Source organism: Pollicipes pollicipes, unplaced genomic scaffold (assembly GCF_011947565.3).
Source record: "Pollicipes pollicipes isolate AB1234 unplaced genomic scaffold, Ppol_2.1 Scaffold_4002;HRSCAF=4701_pilon_pilon_pilon, whole genome shotgun sequence".
NCBI classification, from domain to species: Eukaryota; Metazoa; Arthropoda; class Thecostraca; order Pollicipedomorpha; family Pollicipedidae; genus Pollicipes; species Pollicipes pollicipes.
Window position 1 is genome coordinate 34,353,637 of NW_023596420.1, and position 23,384 is coordinate 34,377,020.

Below are 23,384 nucleotides of genomic sequence, written 5' to 3' on the forward strand. Positions count from 1 at the left end.
GAGGTCTTCTACTGACCCTACTCTACCCATATCCACCCCTATGAGATGTACGAAGATAAGGTAATCTTACCGAGAATAACCTGGCCCCGCTCTCAACTCCGTTTTAGTATTGGGATTTTGTTTATATTGCGTTGGGTCGTGGCGTGCACGACGGATATTTTGGAAGGCTCATGATTCTCGGGCCCAAGAAGCTGAGAATATTTAACCATGGAATGATATCAATGCAAGTGGTTCAGATGGTAAAACGTAAAAACAAACATTGCCGAGGACCCATTTACCGAAGCAGCCTGGGCCTACGAGTCCATCGCTTCACAATTTTTCTTTTTGAGATGGTTTGGCCAGGAATGTACTCACCTCACCTGATCTTATAACGAAATAATCCCGTCAGGTCCCGGATCCAACATTGGGATTTAGGCATGCTTCAGATTCTGACATGCCATTCATGTCTATTTTTCGTTTCCACTTGTTTCACGAGGCTGTCCATGCATTTTTGGTCACACTTTTCTTTGAACTTTCCATGGACAGGCTTGCTGGGGGTGGCCATGCCTGGCTCTGAATCTGGTAATGAGACCATGCAGACTAAATGAGTACAAATGTTCTGTGTGTAAATATATAGAGAAAAGCCTGAAATGGTTCAACAACATACACTGAACATGGTTGTGCTACTTTGTTGTTTCCAAGAGGTGTGGGAAGCATCATCTTACAAGAGTAAAGATGGCCTTAAGCTTCAGTCTTCCTGCACAGAACATGACAAAACAATATAATTTTAGGTTAAGGTCATTTTAAGTTAACCCTCAAGTTTGTTAAAAGTAGAAACAACTTGCATGATCACCACATGACACTGTGGTTTGCCATTACATAAGCTGGGCCCAGGCGTCAGTGCATCAGGAATCATTACACATCTTGTGCTGCAACCTTGACTGTTTTTATGCCAACAGGAAGCTTGAAGCAGTCAGTAAAAAAATAAGGGTTGCATTCCACCCAACAATGGATGCAGCATCTTCCTGCTTTCTCTGCTTTGCTGTAGAGGTTGTTCCTGGAAGTTTTGTGAACATATGCAATGGCAAGTCCATATCTCAGTACACCCAGACAAGCCTTCCACTCAAGTTGTCTTCTATACTAGGCTTTGAGTTATCTCCAGAGGATACTGGAAAGATTATATGCTTATCTTGCTTGCATCAGGTCAATTCCTATGACCTTGCAGAGTACCAACTAAAGCAAACACAAGAAAACTTTGTAGAAGCACACAAGAGAAGAGCTCCTATGCAGAAATCTGACAATGCTGATTCATGCCATAGATCTACAAGGCAAATGTAAGTCCGGGTTACACCAATACAACAACTGTTTTAACTCGTATATGTGTGGAATCTGGTGAGCTTGTATTCAACCAAATTGTCATATCTATATGCAAAGTATGGTCTGTCTTATAAAGATGTGCTTTACAGCTGCTGTGCACTTCTGCTTTACATTCAGGGACTAGGGTCTGATAATTTCAAAAGTATGCTCAGTGTGCCAGTGATTTGTGATCCCTCCTTAATGGTTCTTTATTTTTTCAGCAGTGACAAGTCAAACAGCTGCCTTGCATGCCATAGTCAGTTGTCATCCCAAGACAGTACAAATCTCTTCTGGGAGAGAACCCAATTCAGTTTATGTTCCTTCAGTGAGAAGCTGGCCAAAGTCCTGGCTGTGGTAAGTAACAATGCATCTTGAATGTTTCAGATTTGATATATAGTTGTAACTACACATCATATTTAGCCCATATTTGCTGATGCAGGAAATATCTAAGCATAGAAGTGATTTGTTCTTGCAGGATTAGTAATGCAATTAATGTAACTCAAATTGCTATTTAGCAAATGCTGTGACTTGATGGTTAGATAAATCAACTTGGTTTGAGCATTTGGCATATTTTTTAACCCCATAATGGTGATGTTTCAGGCCACATTCTCCTGTCCAGCTTTTCCATGGTGTCACCCATTGACTATTACTACTCCACCTGAGTGGCCTTAGATGATTCATCATCATCATCATCAGGGCCCCTGCCCCACAGACCCTGGAGCCTGGCCAGCCAGGCGGCGACGGCGTCTGTCGGCACTGCGTGGCGACGCTGAACCGGCTGGATGGCCTGGGGCTGCAGCTGGCTAGGCAGGCCCGCCGGCTGCGCGCCCGGTACTGGGCGGAGCGGTCGCCCGCCGCCGGCGGCCGCGGTACGTGGCCCGACTGGACGCGCGGTTTCCGCCCTCACACGGCCGGCTCCCGCCCTCACCCGCGTGGCTGCTGCCCTCGCGCGCGCGGCTGCCGCCCTCACACGCCCAGCTCTCACCCTCACACACCTGGCTTCCGCCCTCACACGGCCGGCCGCTGCCCTCACGCTCCTGGCTCCCTCCCTTAGACGCGTGGTTGCCGCCCTCATACACACGGCTTCCTCACACGCCCAGCTCCCGCCCTCACACGCCCAGCTCCCGCCCTTCACGCCCGGCTCCCTCCCTCACCCCCGCAGCTCCCGCCCTTACACGTGCGGCTCCTGCCCCCACCCGCTCGGCTCCCGTCCTCGCGCGTGATCGCGCTCAACGTGTCGCCATGCGTATTTGCGCCCGATCTTCAGCCGAGGCCATGAACTCAGAGTACCATAAAGCATCAGTAATGAGAGTAGGGTTTTGCCATTTAGCATCGCGGAATACGGACGCTGAACTGATGCTGACAACGTAAGCGTCGGGGTATGTCGCATCGCCACTCCGGACTCCACCCCAGGCTGGAGTGTTGTGGTGGCTAGCAGCCTGCTAACAGGAGCGTCCTGACTAGCAGCGGGGGCGGGCGTCATTCGTCACCAGGTAGTCTGCGCTGACGTCGGCGTCCTCCGCTGGCAGATCCGCGTCCGACCTCCGCAGAGGGCGCCGCGGAGCCTCCGGACGAGCCTGTCGAAGGGGACGACCTGCTGCACTCGCTGGCCGCCTCCGGCGACGTGCTGCGCGCGCTCGGCCCCGGCGGTGACCTCGACCCGGCGGCCTCGCCCGGCGGAGACTCCGGCGCCCTGGGCTCAGCCGGCGGTGCCGCGGAGGCCCTGGACTCCTGCGGCGACACTGACCCGCTGGCCGATCCCTGCCCGCGCCTGGAGCCGCTGGATGGGCCGGGCGGGGCCGGCACGCTGGAGCGCGCCGCCCAGCGGTCGCCCTCCACGCAGTCGGACCGGGCCAGCTCGGTTGCCCGGGACGCGCTAGAGCCGCGCGGTGTGGACGGGGCGTGCGGCGGCTCACCGGCGGGGGCGAACGGTCTGCGCTCGTGCTCGGCCCTGGCAGATGACGATCCCATCGACTCGTCAGGCGCTGATGACCCTCTCCTGGATGACGCGTCCGGAGGGAACAGCGATGAGGATTTTGACGTTAATCAGCTGATGGCAGAGGTGAGGCATGCATTCCGTGCTTGTGTGGGCCATTCATTTTCTAGATTTTTCCTGTTTGACTCAGACTGTGATAAATGTGTTTGAAAAACGCGCGCTGCGGAAATGGATTTTTGGCGATTACGAAATCGTTTCATGCCATGCTTCTATTCAAGTAACTCTTGTAACTCTTGTAACTAACTCTTATAACTAACTCAAGTAACTTCATGCTGATCCTTATGATTGAAGTGTTCGGAGTTGAAACCTTACCAAAAGGTACCTATTCGTGTGCCCCGTTTATATCTGGTCACACGGCGTAGTGAACTCCCACCTGGCTTTCAGTGGCGACTTAACCTTCCAGTTTCGGCACTTAATGACGTGGCACGTGACTGCTGTCTCGCCCTGACCAGGCGGTGTACAGCGAGCCGGACTCGCCGCCGGCCAGCAGCGGCCGCTCGCCGCCAGGCCCCGTGCGCACCATCTACGTGCAGCTGGAGGCGCGCGGCTCGGGTGACTCTGGCCACCGCGCTACCACCGCCACCGCCGCCGCCGCCGCCGCCCGACCCCAGCGCCGCCCAGCGGCAGAAGTGGTGGAGGTCAGTCAGGGCGCTCTGGCTCCGGACACTGTCTCACGCTTATGTGTGTCTCTGTGTGTGTGTGGCCCCCCCCCCCCCCCTGTCTGGCCTGTCATCCCACTCTGACGTGTGTCCACTGCTCCCCGTCTGACCCGTCATTGTCTCTCTCTGGGGTGTGTCCCCTGCTCCCCGCCTGACCCTATCGTATATCCCTGGCTCCTCACCTTCCACCCTCCGCCGTCCGGGGCTGCCCGGCTGACGCCGCGTCTGTCGCTGCCTCCAGGTGGTCCGCCTAGGCCCTGCCGACCGGCTGGTGCCGCGCGTGCGGCCCTACCGCAAGCGGACCCGACCGGCCACCGACGCCGAGCCGCCGCCGGCCGCTGCCGAGCCGCCGCCGGCCAAACGAGGCCGCGGCCGCCCCGAAAGACGGACCAGACCGTGGTACGTCCGCCACAGCACTCTGCACAGACGGGTGAGAACCCGGGCGGGGCCAGTTGTTACGCTCAGTGTGAGCGGGGACGGGGAGGGGGCTGCGATTGACTGCTTACTTCCGTGTGCAGGAGGTGGAAGACCGTGCGAGCAGAAAAGCCGTGTGGTCTGGCTGATCAAGTGCACGCGTTACACGGAGGTTTTATGTTTTACCACGAGCGGACCTCTGCACCTACAGTTACGTTGGATGGGCCTGACCGCATCCTTCCTGATGACGCGTCACCTTGGCTCTGAGTGATCTGTGGTTGGTCCTGTTGAATGCCATGAGATGCGCACTGTGTTCGTAAACTTGCTCGCGGCTTCTTAATCAGGAAGTTGTGGCGACCAAATGAAGCATGCTGATCTTGAGCGGGTGGTGTCTGTTTCCCCAGCGGCAAGCACCGTACGTTCCGACATGTGTGATGACGCCCGCCCTGTTTTGCAAGGACTCGTATGATGACGGCCGCCCCGCTCCGTGAGGGCTCGTGTGATGACATCCGCCCCGTTCCGGGAGAGCTCATGTGATAACGTCCGTCCCGCTCTGGGAGGGCTCGTGTGACGACGTCCGCCCCGCTCCGGGAGAGCTCTGTGATGACGGCCGCCCTGCTCTGGGAGAGCTCATGTGATGACGTCCGCCCTGCTCCGGGAGAGCTCGTGTGATGGCGGCCGCCCCGCTCCGGGAGAACTCGTGTGATGACGTCCGCCCCGCTCTGGGAGAGCTCGTGTGATGACATCCGCCCCGCTCTGGGAGAGCTCGTGTGATGACATCCGCCCCGCTCCGGGAGAGCTCGTGTGATGGCGGCCGCCCCGCTCCGGGAGAGCTCGTGTGATGACGTCCGCCCTGCTCTGGGAGGGCTCGTGTGATGACGTCCGCCCCGCTCTGGGAGAGCTCGTGTGATGACATCCGCCCCGCTCCGGGAGAGCTCGTGTGATGACGGCCCCGCTCCACTCCTGGAGAGCTCGTGTGATGACGGCCCCGCTCTGGGAGAGCTCGTGTGATGACGGTCCCGCTCCGGAAGAGCTCGTGTGATGACGGCCCCGCTCCTCTCCAGCTGCGGTACGTGACGGCGAGCACGGCGTCATCCCGGCCGGCGGCGCCGGGCGCGCCGCTGGTGACCAGGCCTGACGGCGGCGGGACTGCACCGGAGCCGGCACCGGACTCCGACGGGCAAGCCCAGGTGATCAGAGCACAGCGCTGCGGGTAGGGGGCGTCGGACTGTAGGCTTGAGTGTGGCGGGTTGGCTAGTGGCGAACTTGACGACATGCGGAACCGACTTTGGGGCGGTGTGATGCGCCATTTCCAACCATATTCTGGGAGCATAAGGTACACTTGCAAGCCATAGAGGCTCTTGGCATCACGTTTTTGACTGGCAGGTTTGCTCACGCCGGCCTTAACCGTGGACTTCTTGCCCGCTCGCGACGTGACGGGCGTTAAACATTCTGTGACGGGCGCTTCACACTGCTCCGACTGGCACACCTGTCAGACAAGAAAGTCAGACACCGCCAGTCCGTGGGCTGACGCATCCCCGACAGGCCGTGCTGTCTGAGTCCGCGATGCCGGTGCTGAGCGCCCTGTCCCACCCCCAGCCGGCAGAGTCGGGGCAGGCGGCGGCGCGCGGGCCACACCGGAACGGACTGGCCTCGGACAGCGGCGAGAGCACGCACCGCCGCCGGCTGGCAGAAGCCATGCGCAGGGTACACAGCCGCCTAGCTGAGGTGAGGCCGCGCCGGACGTCCGGCGGTGCTGTCCGCGTCGGGGCAGCGGCGGCAGCACCGAATAGCAGACCGCCTCCATCGATGGGGGTCTGTCCTGTTGAATGTCGGTGTTGGGCCTGTCCTCCGCTGCTTTGTTGGCCCTGCCCTGCACTACCCTGAGCGTGGAGCTGTTTCGAAGACCGTTTGGCCTTCCCGGGCTCCTTTGGCCGTCTCAGGAACCTGAGGTCTTTAGTGGTCACGGATTCTGGCGCCGCCGGACGGGCGAGCGGTGCTGCTAGGGAATGTTTGGAGGCATGCGGAATGGAGGCGCGACTTTGGACAGGCGCGCCCAGCCAATGATAGTCTCAAAGCGGTCGCGTACATTTAGCCGGCCCTAACCCATGGAATAGAAGCAACCCCTGAAAACACAACCTAGAGGTCCTGAATTTCCCAGACTTCCATGGGTGCATGACTCTTGAATCATGGTGGTAGCACGTACGGTTAGGATACGACGGTTACTTCAGTGTTCAATGTCTACCCTTTTCACGAGTTTTACTTAAACCAATCTAGTGTCACCTGTTTGATTATGGCATGGCTTTTCGTAGTGTGACAAGCATTCTGAATCTTAATTTGTTTTTGTTGAACTGCATCTCATCGTTGGCGTGACCCTCAGAAGGAGCAGCAGCCGACGGAGAAGCGACCAACGGCGGAGCGAGGCGCCACCGGCCTGCCCCAACCTGAGGAGCGGACCGCCGCGGGCGCGCCCCAGCCCGAGGAGCGGGCCGCCACCGGCCTGCCCCAGCCGGAGGAGTGGTCTGCCTCGGGCCGCAGCCGGCGCATCAACGGCGTCTACATCTGCGAGGTGAGTTTGGCGGTCTCGCGGGTTGGTGGAGGTCAGGGTGTTGTCCACGTCAGCTACGGCGCCCGGAGCACCGGCCTTCGGCGGCCACAGCCCCGGCCTGTCGGCCGGGCGACGCCTTGTCTACACCAGCGCGTCCGGCGCGTCTTGCTGCTGATTTGATGGCGGGAAACGCGGCCGTCAGCTGTGGTGGGCAGCATTGTTTTGGTGCGTGGTATGGAACGAAGTTACGTGATGCTGGCGCACTCACGCCGATGCAGAGGACCATTGGTAGCGGCTGATTTCGTCCGAACGGCGGATGGCACACGGCGTGCGTACATGTGCGGACGAGTTACAGCAAACGTGCTTGTCAACGGCAGACGATGCGAAATCTAGTAACAGCCAGATCAAACACGGGAATGGAGTTTTAAATTGTCGTGTGATTTGGCCTGTTACGTAAAGATATTTGCGTCACATTCATCCACTGGTGATGCAGTATACTTGATCGCTAATGATTGTGTAACAAGGACAGCACCTCAATACGCGTAGTGAGCTATGCGAATTCATGAAAGAGCACTGCCAGCCCGGGGGCCTGGAGGCATCAGGAAAGCATATTGGACTAGAACAGTAGCCGACAAGGGCGAGGGGAACACGAAACAGAACAAAGTTGACAAGGGACATTTATGCCATCATGCGTGTGGAGTGCTCTCATAGTATAAGATCAGCGGCCACCTACGTTGAAAAAGATATAATCCCTGTTCCACCAGCACGCTCGTGCCAGCAGGACACGTGCCTGCTAGTACATACATGTGATCGATTATCGTGTACATTAAACATCAGGACGTATGCTCCGAGCTCGGGTAAGCCGAGCGCTACCAGGGCGAGGCTGTCTCAGGCCGAAGCCGACGCTTGGCTGCTGCCGACGGTGTCCCGGGAACGGCGGGCCTGGCGGCCGGGCCAGGAGCGGTCCGGCGTGCCGACGAGCTGGCGGTGGCAGCCTGCTGACGACATGTTCGGCCGGGGACAGCGACCGACGCGCCTCACTGGGAACGGGGCTTCTGCAGCTCTCCGGCGTCGCGTCTGGCTGACCTTACACTGGGATGTTCTCTGTTGTGCTGCGCTTGGAGCAGTGTCGCGCGTCTCCGATGTTTTCCGCTGAAGGATACAGTTCAAGTTCCGTTCATGGTACTGACCGCGGGCGCCGTTCTCAGGTGTGCGGTGACACGTATGCCATGCTCCGGGACCTGCTCAAGCACGAGAAGGAGCACAAGGAGGCCAAGTACCCCTGCCCGATGTGCAATAAGTCCTTCACTCTGCCGAAACTCGTACGCAAACATCAGAAGTTCCATAAGGTATCGGTCACTCACTGAAGGCTGCCATACAAGTTGGTGTAAACGTCTGTCTATATATTTTAGTGCATGTATGTGTGTGTACTAGGGTGCATTGATAATTAGACCTCGATTGCTTCGACTTAAGTTTATTTTCCTGGGACCTGCGTCAAGTTTGCTTTTACGCCATGTGGTCTCCTGGTGATGTTCCTTCTGCTCCAGTTTTGTAGAAATAGGTCTCAGAATACAAACAATGCACTCCTTGTCAACCATTAAGCGTTCGATGCCACTGTTGATGGCCGCCAGATAAACTATTGAGCGAAAGTCGCTTGGACCGGCTCCAGCCGTCAGTGGCCCACCTCTGTCGCCTGGACCAGCTCCAGCCGTTAGACCTCTGTCGCTTGGACCGGCTCCAAGCCGTCAGGGACCCACCTCTGTCGCTTGGACCGGCTCCAGCCGTCAGTGGCCTGCCTCTGTGGATGAGCGGCCGCGTCTGACCGGTCGTGCTTCCCATCCCCTGCCGCCAGGTGACCACCACCTACCAGTGTCAGCAGTGCGAGCTCAAGTTCCGCTCGCAGGCGCCGCTGCTCGAGCACATGCACGAGCACACGGGCGACGCGCACTTCTCGTGCGCCACGTGCGACCGGACGTTCACCAGCGGGCCGCGCTACCGGGCGCACGTGCGCTCGCACGCGCCGCGTCCGCCGGGGCTGGCGTGCTCAGTGTGTGGCCAGCAGCAGGCGAGCCGCGCGGCGCTGCAGCGCCACCAGCTGGGCCACGGCGAGCCGCGCCTGCCGTGCCCGCAGCCCGACTGCGGCCGCCTCTTCGACACCGAGAAGCGGCTCGCGCACCACCTGCTGCAGCACATGGGCGAGCGGCCCTGGCGCTGCTCCATCTGCCACAAGGAGCTCAAGACCAAGTACTCGCTGCGCGACCACGTGCGCTCGCACTCGGGCGAGCGGCCGTTCGCGTGCGAGCTGTGCGCGGCGCGCTTCGCGCTGCGCTCCAACCTCATCATGCACGTGCGCTACGTGCACCAGAACGACAGACGCTACGAGTGCCGCGTATGCGGCAAGAGGTTCAAACGGCGCCGCCTGCTCACCTACCACGAGATGGTGCACGAGGGCCACCGGCCGCTGCGCTGTCCGCACTGCCCCCTGCAGATGGTGTACCCGGAGCACCTGAAGCAGCACCTGCGCACGCACTCCGGCGAGAAGCCGTACCGCTGCGACGTGTGCAGCAAGCACTTCAGCCGCGGCGACAACCTCAAGGCGCACATGTTCACGCACAGCAACAAGAAGCCGTTCGAGTGCCGCCAGTGCGGCCTCGGCTTCATGCGGAAGGTGGGTGGCGGGGGTCGGAGTCGGGAGGCGAGGCCGGGCCGAACCTGCCAGCTGTAGGTCAGAGCTGGCAGTCGGCGTACCTCGGGGCCCGGCGGCCTCCTCCAGCCGCCTGCCTGTGCTCACGTGTGCGGTGTTTGGAGCGGACGCTTCTGTCCTCGGAGGGTGAGAGTGGGGACAGCGCCAGTGCTCGGCACGGAGTGTGCGTCACACCAGGCCCCGCTCCGCGTGCTCGGACTGGGATGATGGCCACCGGTCTGCCACATGCACTACAGTCCTCGCCTCGCGGGCATGCCAATGCCAGATTGAGCTTCAGTTTACCCTCCCGTCTGGCGTCGCTTTCTCCCCCAGTGTCCACCCGCCGCGTAATCCATGCACTCGCCGACAGATGTCTCTGGTGCAGCACATGGAGCAGATGAACCACGGCGAACATCCGGACGATTATGTCATCAACCGCACGCTGGTGACGACAGAGCCGGCGCAGCCCGACGAGGTGGTGCACACCTTCGAGCTGGTCGACTCCAAGGACGGACACGTGAGTGCGCCGCGCCGCGCCGGTGTCACGTGATGCACACAGGCTGCCAGGCGACTTGCGTTCAATAGAAATGAATGGGTCATTGCCATACTGGTCGTCACGGACGACATTTTTAACGGGTGACGATTTCCAATACAATACGATAAGGAAGCATTAATACGCGTGTCCTACGAACGTTAATGAGTGATGCTTGTGTAGCAAACGTAAAAACATCGTTGCAACAAGCGTCAGTTATCGAGACCGTTCAGCCAGGAGCGCCGGGGACCACTGGCGACAGTTTGGGGACGCGCGCGGGCCACTCCGCGTCCGTGTGTGGGCGGCGTGTCTGACAACCGTGCCCCTCCGTCCGTAGGTGGTGATGCTGGTGAGGGGCGACACGCAGCAGGAGATGCTCATCGGGGACGGCCGGTTCGTCACCACCGACGGGCACCAAGTGAGGCCGACGCGGGAGGTCCGGCCTGCCGGCACGCGTCGCGCTGGGCCGGATGGCGCCTCTGCTGCCCACCAGCTCCGGCGGACCACCGCATGCTCCTCCCACAGAGCGGATCATACCGACTGCGGAAGAGTCTTCGGGAACGCGAGGGGCTTGCGGTGTCGTTCCTGGCGGGCGAGGTGCAACAGATCACTGACACCACCTGTCAGCCCGCAGACGGCGGGTTGCAGTACATCACTTACACCCCCTCCTCTGTCCGCAGACGGAGGACGGCGGGGGGCCGGACGTGTCGTTCCTGACGAGCGAGGTGCAGTACATCACGCCGGACGGCCAGCAGCTGGACCTAATCATCGACGACCGGGGCGACGCGGATGGCGAGCCGCGGCTGGACCTGGTGATCGAGCAGGATGCCGAGCAGCTGGGGACGCCGGCCGTCAACCCGCGCCAGGTCGGCCTCATCATCGAGCAGGCCGAGGCGGCCGGCGAGCGTGTGGCCCTGGTGCTGGAGGGCGGCGGCGCCATGCTGGAGGAGGACGGCTCGGTGCTGGAGGCGGGAGTCTCGCTACTGGACAGGGACGCGGACCGACCCGCCGCCATCTGCGACGCGTCAGCTGACTGATCGGCTGACCGGACTCACCAGGCGGTGCCGGGGAGGGCTGGGCCACGCGGGGGCGCCATCACTGGTGGTATGACCAGATCTAGGAACGCAATGCCTAAGTGCACGGATAGGCGGAATTTATATAATTTTATCGGAGGCAAGGGCGGCGCCACCGGGACGGGTGAGGAGGGGAGGAACACCGTGTATCAGCTTTAAATGCTGTTAATGAAATGCCGGGCTTACGATGTTGTATGGCAGACTTAAAACGCTTTCCGACCCATCCATTATCTGCCCGCCCCCCTCCGTAACGATCCGGCTGCTTCACCGCTGTCCGGAGCGGCCGCAGTGGTAGTCGTGTTACTGTGGTTACCGTGGTTACCCGCCGCTGTCGTCTGAGGCTCAGTTGGACGGAACAGTCCCCTGTGAAGGATCATGCGTGCAGTTACCGGCCGGTGTTCTATAGATCTCCGCGCGGGCGCCCTGGGCCGCTCCCCTGTACTGAGGCCGCTGGCGGCGGTCCGCTCCAGTGGGGTTCAGCGGGCGGCGGCACGCCGACGTCGGCAGGGCGGTACCGTTTCCCGTCAGCCGGCTGGCCGTGTCTTGGCCATCAATCACCAGCTCTCGAGCTTTTTGTGCATATCGATCTCCGTAGCGACCTCTGCGCCGGGCTGTCGTGCCGCATTCGCCAGTTCCGGGCTTACATAATGTACTCGTCTCCGCCGCTGATGCACTGACGGAGGCGCTCGTGGCCGCCTGATCCCGGCTGTAATAAATCAGGCGGGGGCAAACCAGGGATCCGTCGATGTGAGTGTCTGTGCGACGGGTCCCCGCGGCGGTGGAAACTGGCTCCGCTGGAATTACGGCATGACACGCTCGGGTCGCTGGCAAGGTGGCACTGTATCGTTGCGGTCACTGCCCCCCAGCCTCCGTGTTTTAAACGGACACATGTGATACTTCTTTATGCACACATTGGTAATCGTCTGGCGTGATCTGCTTGGTCCGTAGCGGGAAGGTGCGAAGGCCTTGTGTCGGTGGCATATGACTAGCGTTCACGAACGTGTGACGTTTTCCTGTGAGATACCGCGTACCGCCGGAAATACATGTCAATGCTACTGGTCCGCTTCCGGTGGCGCGGTCCGCAGCTACTGTGATGTTCCCGTTCCCATTAACTTGGAACGGTATGCACGCAGCTCTAAATTAGAGGCGTGCTGCTACTGACCGCAGCTTCCTCCTGCCTCGTCACCGAGAGCCAACGGCCGGCTGACGGGGCACCGTCCGTACGATTCAGCTTCGCGATGACTAAACCAAGCCGTCACCTGACGTCACGTTGCCAATGAGATGAACCCGCCGATTTGTGTTTACCTGCAATATCCGCCCCCGAATCTCTGCAAGCAGGCAGGATCCCGCCGGAAAGCAATGTCATGCTTGCGTTTTGAAGGAGTTGGGACTCCTCACCATCAGCAATGATCTTTTGTTCTGTTGGCTGCCGTCTCTGACGATATGAAAGCAGACTGATGTTATGCAGGTCTAGTGCTAAAATCGCGAACTTAACCCGCTGGCGTATTTCGATCACATTAACATAGATACTGGCAGAAAGACAAGCGCAACTAAAACGTTTGGCCGAACAACACTGACTCAGCTCAGCTGCCTGAACTGGGATGACGCGTGCATTCCTGACAGCATCCTTGCAAGCCCGTAATCATTTGTGCAGCCTTTGCCGGCCTTTTTTGACGACTGTAGACCAACATCCCCAGCGCGCCCCAGGCCTGCCAAGACGATGCCTCATTCCGCCCGTCCACACAGACCGGACCTGTATCAGTCACATAACAATGATATAGCGTATATTTGCGATAACGTCGTTATGGGCGATGAACATGATGATGCAGCGTACATGGCACGGGCGCTGATCGGCGAACAAGAGGACGCGGCGCGCACTCACTCTCTCCCACTCTCTCCAAATCACAGTCGGGGGACGGAATGCGCTGGCGACGGACGCCGGCCGCTGCTAAATCAGCCGCGACCGCTTCAGGTAGTGCACCAGCACCTGGTAGATGAACTTGTACTGCGTCATCGTCTGCACCATGAGCATGCGCTGCTGCCGCAGGTGGTGCAGCAGCTTCGGCACGTCCACCTCCAGGTTGTGGTCGAGGCAGTGCAGCAGCACGTCGCACATGACGGTGACGCCGGTGCGGCCGACGCCCGCCGAGCAGTGCACCAGCACAGGCGTGTTGCGACTGCCGCCGTGCGCCACGGCCATCTCGCTGGCGGCCGTCTGCCGCAGCGTCGCCAGCTCGTCCACGAACTGCACGAAGCCGGCCGCGTCCTCCGGGCAGCCGTGGTCGGCCCAGTCGGTGAACTGCAGGTGCCAGACGACGCGCGACTTGCGCGAGCCGCGCTCCGTCAGCAGCAGGCGCGAGGTGACGTAGGCGCGCGACGGCGTCGACATCTTGCGCGCCACGGTGAAGTCGCCGCACTCGACGCTCGTGTCGTCCTGCTGCGGCCAGTACGGGAACGCCTTGTCCAGGCCACGCGTGGCGTCCGTCAGCATGACCACCAGGTGCACGTTATTCTCCCAGACGGCCTGCCAGAAGTGCAGCACGGTCGTCGGCAGCGGGCCCTGCGCCGCGATGTAGAACCGCTGCTGGCTGCCCATGGTCACCTGCGGGAGGGGCGGAGGTCAGAGGTCAGGGGTGGGGTTGGGTTAGCAGCGCAGCAGTCCCCACCACCGTCACAGGCCGACTGCAGGCTACAGATTGCAGGCTGGCGCGCGCCCCAACGATACAATGGAAATGTTTGCCGAACTGAGCGCGGCAAATTGCGACCTGCGTGACATTCCTGTGATCACTACAGAGATCAGCGTACGCGCCCAGTTGGTGGGCGGATAATTTTAGACGTTTGAATGGCACGGTGGTCGTTGCTGGATCGGCCTCCGTGCACATTGATCAGGACACCACCTCAACTGAAGGGGCCGCAAACATTTACCCCAACAATCAAGATTCAAAGCTCTAGGTAGCAAAAACAACCTTTACGAATCGTTTCTTGACCCTCAGTTTGGACTTGAATAACTTTTCAGCACATTTTGTTTTCGACAAACGTTATTTTTGTCTCTCCCTTATATACAAACTGAACCTTCCGTTGATTTTGGTTCCATTCGGGGCTTTGGTGAAGACATTGCGGTCCACATGGCATCTTTTGCAAAGGCGGCTTTGACACACCGCACAAACACGAGCGAACACCACTGCAGCCCACGGCGCCGTGGGCCGCCGGCACACTCACGCTGATGTGGGAGGCGTTGATGTAGCCGGTGGGGTTGTCTCTGGAGGGCGTGACTCGCACCCGGTTGTCTTCGTACGGCAGCACGTCCCTGAACCTGCCGGACAGAGCGTTACGTCACGTCACGTCACGTCACACACACACCAGTCTCGGCGGCGGCGGCGGTGGGGACGACACGGATCCGGCTCAGACCGACCTGCGCCGCGCCACTCCGACGTCACAAACGGCGGTTTCGGCGGCGGTCGGATCCCCCACCGAGCACGGAATATTCCGAGACTAGGGACTCTGACGTAGAGCGTTACCGCGGGCTGCCATACCGCCAGACAACACGGACCCGCGTCTCGCCGCCATGCCGCGGGCGGGTCCGGCACAACGACAGCAGCCCCGCCCATCTGGCGCAGCTGCCGGCCGAGCCCTACCGACGAGCGCGGCCGGTCAGGGCCGGCAGCCGACGCCGATCAGGCCACGAGGCCTCCGTCGTCGGGCGAGGGATAGAGCGACACCGGACACGGACGCGCGACATCCGCCCCGCACCGCAGTCAATCAGGTCAGACGCCAGCGGACATCTGTGCGTGTTGCGTAAGGGTCCGGCGCATCAGCTGCAGCGGCCGCCCAGGAGAGCCGCGGTCCGTACAGTACCGACCGCGCCGCGCCACGCCGGACCGGGGGCGACAGCGATGACCAAGGGGTGCCGTCGGCCACCGCCCACCGGCAGCGGGCGGACGCACACCACCTCACAGCCGTCCGTGGGGGAGCGCCTCGCTCTTCGCGTCACAGCGTGGCACGCACCGCGCACGCCACCGTCGGCTTCAGCTCCGGCCTCATCCGTCGGTGGGCTAGTCAGCCGGGCTTACAAGGGCGTGTCGAAGGTGATCATCACTGTGCGACCGTGGTGCTCAGAACCACAGCTGGGGTGGGGAGGACCAGGGCGGGAAGGGGCTGGCGGCTGCTCAATACCGCCCGGCGATGCTGGCTGACGGACGGCGACCGGTGTGGGAAGAAGACACGTGCACGTGACACGTGAAGACACGTGGAGACACGTGTCTTCACGACACAAGACACGAAGACACGTGAAGACACGTCCTCCCTACCAGCGGGTAGCGAAGGTGGCGCGGCGGGGATGCAACTACTCCTATTCTCACCACCATCAGCGGGGAGACCAGGCACGGGGGTGGAGGACGCACCTGTTCTTGTTCTCGTTCTCGGGCCGGCGCGCAGTGGTGTACTCGGCCGAGTCGCGCTTCTTCACCACCGACTCGAACTCGCGGAAGAAGCCGGCGTTGCTGATGCGCGCCTCGATCGCCTGACACTGCAACGGACGGCGGCCAGTCAGCTGTCGCCGGCGGCAGCGCGCCACGGCCGCCCAGCCTCGCTAGGGTCGGCCACAGAGCAGGCGGCGCGGGTCAGCGTCAGGTCACGCATGCTCAGCGTTCAAGACAGAAGGCAGACAGCAAGGGCATGCAACAAGGTGAAATAATCAGCCACCAAACAACAGCGTGTGGAATTTGCTCACAAAATCAGGCTGTGGCGTTTGTTCACTTAAACCAGCTGCTCGCAGATGACTCGTGGAATACCACAAAAACCGCGTCACGCGTACTGAACTAAATTCTTAACATACATTTACCGCCGGCTGCAGGCGCGTTGCCTGCCTGAATCAGACAATGGTGTACCTCAAATGATGCCAAAACATAAGGCCAGTGTACCTGATTCTCGCATCACGAGCCCCTTCCCAGGCTAGCGCCAGATACCAGCAGGCTCAGCGTCTCGACACGGAGCTCACCGCGTCGGCCAGGGCGGAGCCGAGCCTGCGGCCGCGGACCACGGACGGCCCGGTCACGACCGGACCGGCGGCTAGGCCGCTGCACAATGTACGTGCCGCCCAGATATGGATCACCGGAGCCGCGGCAGGCTGCTGTCGGACGCGCCTCCGGCAGGTCCGGTCCGCTCCGCTCGCCGGCGCGCTGCGCACGCCGGACCCCGCCCGTCCCGTCACCTCCGCAGCTCCACGCACCGCTCCCGACAATTCTGCGGTGCCGCCCGCCGCTGTGGCGCGTCTCGAATCAGCCGCGACCTGCCACTGTGCGCAGCTGCAGCCCCGCCGGCCGCCGGCAGCCTGCCGACCGGCCAGCCGGCCGGCCGCCAGAAGGAAAGCTCGGCGCCCGATGTCCCTGGATAAGCTGGCGGCAGCGGGAGCCAGCAATTTTCGGCGGCCGCATTTTCCAGTCGGCCGGCGCATCCAGCGCCGAACGGCCCTAGCGGCGACCCAGCCGACCGCCCTAACGGTCCGAGCGGCGGACGTGCAGCGAAGGGGGTCGGAGGCGCCGGGCGCGGGTCCCCCAAACGCCGGCCGGTGGGCCCGGCTGGTGACGGGGCGGCACGCTGCCAGGCCGAGCATAACGGGACGGCCGTGGAGCCGCTGACGCCGGCGCGATAGCAGATCCACCGAGCGGGCATCTGGGCAGCTGGCTGGCGCGAGGCCGGTCGCCATTATGCAGTCGGCGCGATGTGGAAACCGGCCGGTGGAAGCGCGGAGTCGCCGAGCGGCCATGCCTGCGCTGCGAGCGGCCACAGCGCAGCTCCGCCGACGACTGCCGCACGTCCACAGCTCTCGCTCGCAACCAGCGAGAACGCCTCTCAACCTCCACCTCCCAACACACCACATCACACAGACGCCCTCCACTCGACCTCCGCATACATCCGCAGCAATATATCAATACAATACATCCGCAGCAGGCGGCCACGCCGCTCCTCATCCTCTCTCCGCACTCACCCTCTGCTCCCGCGGGATGGCCGTCGACTCCCGCTTCACCACCACCTCGGGCGTCACGGGGCCTGGCGCCGGGCCGGGCCCAGGGCCGGCCGGCGTCCGGGCGCGCGGCGGGCCCTCGCGCACGCGCGTGAACGTCTCCTTTAGCTTGCGCAGCGTGTTGGACTTCTCTTGCGGCGCGACGGCGTGCCAGCGGCCGCTTCGCCGCCGCCCCAGCGCCGCCGACGCCGCTTGTCCAGACTGGCAGCCGAGCCGGCGGCAGCGGGCGGCGCGCGCGCCGGCGGCACTACACCCAGCCGCAGCTCCTGCATGGCGGCCGCCGGGTAGGGGATGGCCGCCGGCGGCGGCTCGTCGCGCGCCCAGCGCGGCCGGCCGGCGTCCGGCGCGTCCGCCGTGTCGGCGCCGCCGCCAACGGCGACCACAGTACCAGCGTCCGTCACGCGCACGGCGTCCGCCGCGCCGCCGACGCCGCCGGCCAGGCGACCGCGCTGGATGAAAGTCGACGTTCTCGTAGATGGGCTCGTCGGCGCCGGCGGCCGGCTGGTGGAGGCCGACGGGTCCCACCGAGCTGACGCGAATGTTGCCGCTGAGGAAGTGACTGGGCGAGCCGGGTCCTTGCGGGTCGACGGCCGGCGGCGCGAGCAGCGCGGTCGGCGCCGGCGCGGCTCCGGGCGGCGGCGGCGGCGGCGCCGGCGGCTCGGCCGGCTGGCTGCGCGCTATCTCGGCCACCAGCGCTGACTGCGTGACGAACTGTGCCGACACGGAGGCCGGACCCGCCTGCACCGGGTACACGCGGTCCAGCTCCTCGGAGCTGAACGCCTGCTGGGGACCGGGGGAGGCTGTCAGACACGGCACGGCGCGACCCGCTCTCCCCGACTGTGCGCCACGTGGCCGCTGCAGCCCCAATCAGAGCGAACACCGACACCGCAATCTCTCACGCTGATCTGAACGGGAATCAAAACAAGGCTGGGAGCCTGTCTGGAGCACACGACTAACCGCACCCTGGGTCTAGGCACCCCATGCCCGACACACCACAGGCGACCCAAACTTGACACACGTCATTGACAGCCGGGAACCGCAGCTTTCCCTGGCGGAGGGTCACACCATACGGACAGCACAGGGAGACAGAGCTGGTCTCAGCCGCAGGAACAGGCCACGCCCCGAGCTGCGACAGGTCAGAGACAGCCGCCAGCCGCTGCTGGGCAGCCGGGGCGGCCGAGTCGGACACGGCGCACGGCAGGGCATGGCCGTGCAGCCTTTTTGGACAATGGAAATGTTGCAAGGCAGGATGCTTGCACAAACAGGACCACTATATTCTTGAATGACTGACGCAATAAACTGTTGAGAGACCCGACAAGCAAAGCAAAAACACGCCATTGTGAATATGACGCAGCGAATGACGCACGTGCAAACAGTGAATGAAGCCCCCAGCGCACCCAGCTCATGCCGGCGATATCATCGTTCGCGCCCGCTAGTGAATCAGGTCTCAGGCATCCAACGCGCAAGAGACGGGCGAAAGCTCATGCTCTTCCTGTCGCTGACGACATAGTTCTATACTGTTTCACGGGCAGCGTCACGATTCTGGCTAAGACCACCGGCTTTTCCGATAACACCCAGGTGGGCCCGATGACGTGTACCCCAAAATATTGCTTCACAGCGCCCGATAAGAGCCACAGCTTTACTCTAGTGAAACCATCGCATATGCATGGAAAGGTTAACAGATAACCAAACCTGGCAGCACATGACTACGAATGGAATGCTAGCGGAAACACGAACAACCTACGGCAACGCTCCCATCCATTCCTTGTGAATATGCATCAGCACCAGGCGGGCGCGTATCTTTTTCCCTCCCAAAACCAGCACCATCCGCACAGCCACGGGAGTCGACCGTCCCCGAGCTGTCATGGACAGCCTGCTCGGCGGCGAGCGCTCCGGCGGCCGCCGCGGCCAGCCACCGGTCGGCTCACTCCCGCGCGCGGGCCTCGGCCGCTCGTCTGACTCACGGGCCGCGCTCGCCGGGCGCGCGCGCTAATCTCCCCGTGGCGCGGCGCCGGCGCCGAGGCCACCGGTCTGGCCTGCTCTCGCGGCCCGCACACCACCGCGCCGCCGCGCGGCCGCCCCGCCGCGCCCGGACGTCGCCGGAGCGCCGCGGGCCGCCGTGCCGGCCGCGCACGTGCCCCGGGCGCGCCGCCGGCGCCGGCCTTGGCCCGCACACACGCGCGCCGCTATCCGGTGTCGGGCGGCGCGGCGTCGCAGTTCGGGCTCCCGGCCGGCGGCACGCGCCGTCCAAATTGGAGCGGCATTGAGCGGCGCCGGCCGGGAGGCCCCGGCGCCCCGCCGCGGCGCTGCGCAGCCCCCGGCACTGGCGCCCGCTACGTCGTCAGCGCGCGTGGTCGTTATATGACGAGGTGCCGACGTTACCCGGTGATGGGGAATCGCGCAGAGCTTTCAACGGCGCACTTACGAGCGTTTGAGGCCTTCATTAACAGGCAGATTGCTACTGTAGTCCTGCAGTCACTTGATAGGAGTGGCGATTCGTCATCAAACAGCTGACACTTGTTACCGACGGCAAACCGGTGGGGACAGAACGTCCAAGCCCATTGAAAGGTACGTAACCACACAGAGTTAGATCTCAGTACACGCGGACTGTCGCAAGACACTACATTTAAACCGGTTTTAAAGGCATACCAGACGCTGACAACACTGATCAGCCGTACCTAAACAAGGAAATGCAACGACACGATTAGTCCCAACTGACAGATGGCATCCGCACACACATACCTGTGTGCCAGCTCCCGAAAAATCACCACGGATCTGTCTGGGGGCCAGTAAATCCATCTCTGTACACACTTACCCCGCAGCGCGGAACCGCCTAGATACAACACCATCGATCCCACTCCAGTTCGGGTGGTCTCCCGACAGAACCTCCGCAGTCTCACGACAGCCGAGCCCCTGCTTATGCCGGCGTGACAGCCCACCGGGTCACCGCGCAGGTCCTGTCCCCATCGGGCCGCCGCCCGCCCTGGCGGCAGTCTGTCTCGTCTATGCCCTGCGGCGTCCGCGGGACGCTCACCTGCGAGTACGCGACGGTGTCGGCGAGGTTCTCGTAGGTGCGGTGCGTCTGGCGGCTGAGGCCCGAGGCCAGGCGGGGCTGGTTCAGCCGATTCTTCCGTGACACGAGGTCGGGACTGGAGCGGCTCACCTGCGGGGCAGAGCAGCCCGTGAGCGGCACGGCCGGCGGCGCTCTCACGCGACCCGTCCCGCCCGCGGCCCTCCCCCGTCCCGCACTATCAGCGGCGGCGCCAGGCACGAGCGGGCGCCAGCCGGGCCGAGCCGAGCCGGGCCGGGCCGGGCCGGGCCGGGCCGAGCCGAGCTCAGACGGCAGCTCACACCCACATTCCTGCCGCAGCTCGCCAGCAGCGCGGCGCGGCGCGGCGGCGGCGGCGCCTTCCGCGCCGGCCCGGCCGACGCCGGTGTCAGGGGCGAGTGGGCGCCGCCTTGACCCGGCCATTCAGCTGTCTCGGGGACCAGGTGCAGGGCGGACCGGCTCAGAGGCAGAGCCGGGCGGGACGCGCGCGCCCAGCCCGTGCACGCCCAGGGAGTGGGTGAGTTAGCGTCTTCATAAGCTCACTACGTGGTCAAACGTTCACCTGTGGCCTAGACCAATATATACAGCGCATAATTAGCGGCAAAAAGGTACAGGGAAAGCAAAATGGTGTCCGCGGAAGAGCATATGATGTGATTTGACTGCAAAAGTAAAAGCGGGTTGCTTGCAGTGGCGAAAGCGTACTCTTTCTACATCAGTCCGTCTTTTTGCTGCTGTCACACCTCAAACCCGTTTCCCCACAGTAAACACACAACCAGCTTTCAGACCCCAGCAGGCCAGCTGCGGAACCAGTACGCTGGCTTATTAGCAGCCGGTTTCAGTGACCGACAATTATGAAAGTAGCACCCCAGCTCCACCTTCACGCCTCCACGCACGAAGGCGAAAACGGCCGGTCCGCGCCCCGGGAGATACGACACGTCCTGGGCGTCGGGGTGAAAGTGCGTGACACGGCGCCGGCCGAGGCACCTGCGCCGGCCGGCAGGCGACTGGCGCCAGAGACGGCGGCAGGCAGAGCGCGCCAGAAACACGCGGAAAACCGCACAGGTGACGTCACCCGTTCGGGACGCAACGGAACGACAGCAGGGGAGGGTCGGGGCCGCCCGACCGGGCGCTCTCTGTTCAGGAGGGAGCGCCCGGAGGGGCCTCCGAGGGGTGTCTGCACAGGGGCGGGACGGCGGATGGCACGGACACCCCACGTGAACCTCCACGGACAGGCGGGCGGCGACGCTCTGCACCGGCGCATGGCGGTGACCCGTGACTCGACCCCAGCCGACCCGTACGGCCACAGGTCAGCCACAGGTCAGCTCCGTTACCCTGAGCGAGGCGGCCAGCGGCGACGACGGCGAGTCCGGCTCGGGCCCGTGATACTCGCGGCTCGCCAGCACACTGTTGGCCACCATGGCGGCGACGACGGCGGCGGCGCGGGCCTCCCCACTGCAGGCGCGCGGCACGACTGACGGCGGCGGCGGCGGCGGCCCGGGTCCGGTCGACCGTGACTCACCGGCCGCCGCCGGCCGAGCGGCGGCCGGCCGCTGCGTGCGCTCCCAGCCGCACAGCTGGTCACGTGGTCACCGGGATCGCGATGGCGGGCGCTATCTCAATGAGCGACTGGAGGCTGGCGCCGTGCGGATGGCGAACGCCTTCCAGACAGGTAACCGCCAGATGTGGCTGTGTGGACAGCTGACGTCATGCGGGCAGCCAGGCGGCGGCGATGGCTGTGTGTGGCCGCCCACAGTCGGTGGCTGTTCGGCGGCGGTGTCTGTATGGTGGCCGCGTGACGACCAACACTGCGACGTTCCTGTCACGCGGCGGCACCACAGACGCGTCGGTCCGGGCCAGGCCGGACTTCGATGAGCACCCGCCTCGCGCTGCCGTCGCGCCGGCGGCAACGCCGCCAGCCCGCGTCCCGGCCGCCCGCACCCTCCGGCCGCGGGTCCGCCGGCCGGCAGCAGACCCGTGCCGCGGCGCCGGCCGCAGCCGCACGAGCTGCAAACCGCAGGCTGCGGCAGACGGGCGGCGGCCCCGCTCTCGCAGCAGAGCAGGGAGGGCTGGAGGAGCGCCGGGTCCGGACACACGCGCACCAGCCCCGCTCAGGGGTCCGCCGCGCCGATCCGCCGACGGCCCACGCCGCCAGGAGGCCGTCACCAGCCGCGCGAGGCTGCTCATTACGAGTCGGTCTTTCAGCCGCGCCGCTGGCCGGACTTCACCCACTTCCAGGAGAGAGCATTCCAGCGGACGGCCTGACCGAGTCGCTCCGCCATAGCCCGGCGCCCGGGGCCAGAGCTCTGCGTAGCTTCAGGCCACGTCTGAGCCCGTTCCCGGTCGCAGGCGGGCTCGACACACCCACGCCCGCAACCGGCCCGCCGCACGGGAAAGGAACACTGTTCCGGTTCCGCCGGCGGGCGGGTTCTCACGGCGCGAGCGCAACCCGTCCGAAACGGCGCCGTGGGAGGGCGGCGCTGTCCGTCTCGCCGCCCGCCGCCGCCGTCTGCCGTGGGAGTCATAAATCCTGATAACAACACGCCGTCGCTCAGGTTTCCACAATCAACATTGGCGGACCGCACGGCATGCCAACGGAGCACCCGCTGCGGCGATCCTCAGCCAGTGCGAGCATGATGCAGTCACCGTGGGTGGATGATGCTGTGCGTGGCTCGCAAACTACTGGAACGCCCGCAAGTACACCGTCCACGCGGCGCGGCGGCATAGTTCTCCTCGGAGGTACTGTTCATGGCCCCCTATTAAGAACGTGGCAATGAGCGCACCCGAGCCGCCATGTCCATCGGGAATACACCAACGCGCAGCCGGGCACACAGCCGAGGCAATTCGTGTCGTGCATGTCGTGCAATCCTGCATCCGAGCTCCATACCAGTCCCCTGGTGGGTGGGAGGAGAGAGGCGAGAGAGAGAGAGAGAGAGAGAGAGAGAGGAGAGAGAGAGAGAGAGAGAGAGAGGAGAGAGAGAGAGAGAGAGAAGAGAGAGAGAGAGAGAGAGGAGAGAGAGAGAGAGAGAGAGAGAGAGAGAAGAGAGAGAGAGAGGAGAGAGAGAGGAGAGGAGAG

The 23,384-nt window shown here is 62.8% G+C and overlaps 3 protein-coding genes across 3 annotated transcripts; 1 reads left to right on the top strand and 2 right to left on the bottom strand.

Annotated features, from left to right (window-relative positions):
• Positions 1-1,961: 1,961 nt before the first annotated feature.
• Positions 1,962-11,204, top strand: LOC119094412 (zinc finger protein 28-like). Its single transcript, XM_037217473.1, is given in 12 exon segments — positions 1,962-2,084; positions 3,056-3,397; positions 3,784-3,883; positions 5,469-5,473; positions 6,004-6,132; positions 6,914-6,973; positions 8,161-8,274; positions 8,805-8,951; positions 9,084-9,620; positions 10,006-10,152; positions 10,505-10,585; positions 10,848-11,204. Coding segments are annotated over 12 exon segments (2,142 nt in total).
• Positions 11,205-13,010: 1,806 nt separating this feature from the next.
• Positions 13,011-17,395, bottom strand: LOC119093715 (tyrosine-protein phosphatase non-receptor type 14). The gene is made up of 4 exons (XM_037216720.1): positions 17,227-17,395; positions 15,641-15,765; positions 14,460-14,553; positions 13,011-13,842 (listed from the first exon to the last, which is right to left on the bottom strand). Exon 4 carries the CDS (start codon positions 13,834-13,836, stop codon positions 13,189-13,191), a length of 648 nt encoding a protein of 215 aa, XP_037072615.1. The 5' UTR covers positions 13,837-13,842; positions 14,460-14,553; positions 15,641-15,765; positions 17,227-17,395; the 3' UTR covers positions 13,011-13,188.
• LOC119094414 (uncharacterized) lies at positions 13,839-22,590 on the bottom strand. Its single transcript, XM_037217474.1, has 8 exons — positions 22,575-22,590; positions 21,643-21,782; positions 20,297-20,425; positions 17,664-18,045; positions 17,227-17,288; positions 15,641-15,765; positions 14,404-14,553; positions 13,839-13,842 (listed from the first exon to the last, which is right to left on the bottom strand). The coding sequence occupies exons 1-8, from the start codon at positions 22,588-22,590 to the stop codon at positions 13,839-13,841; spliced, it is 1,008 nt and encodes a 335-aa protein (XP_037073369.1).
• Positions 22,591-23,384: the final 794 nt, after the last annotated feature.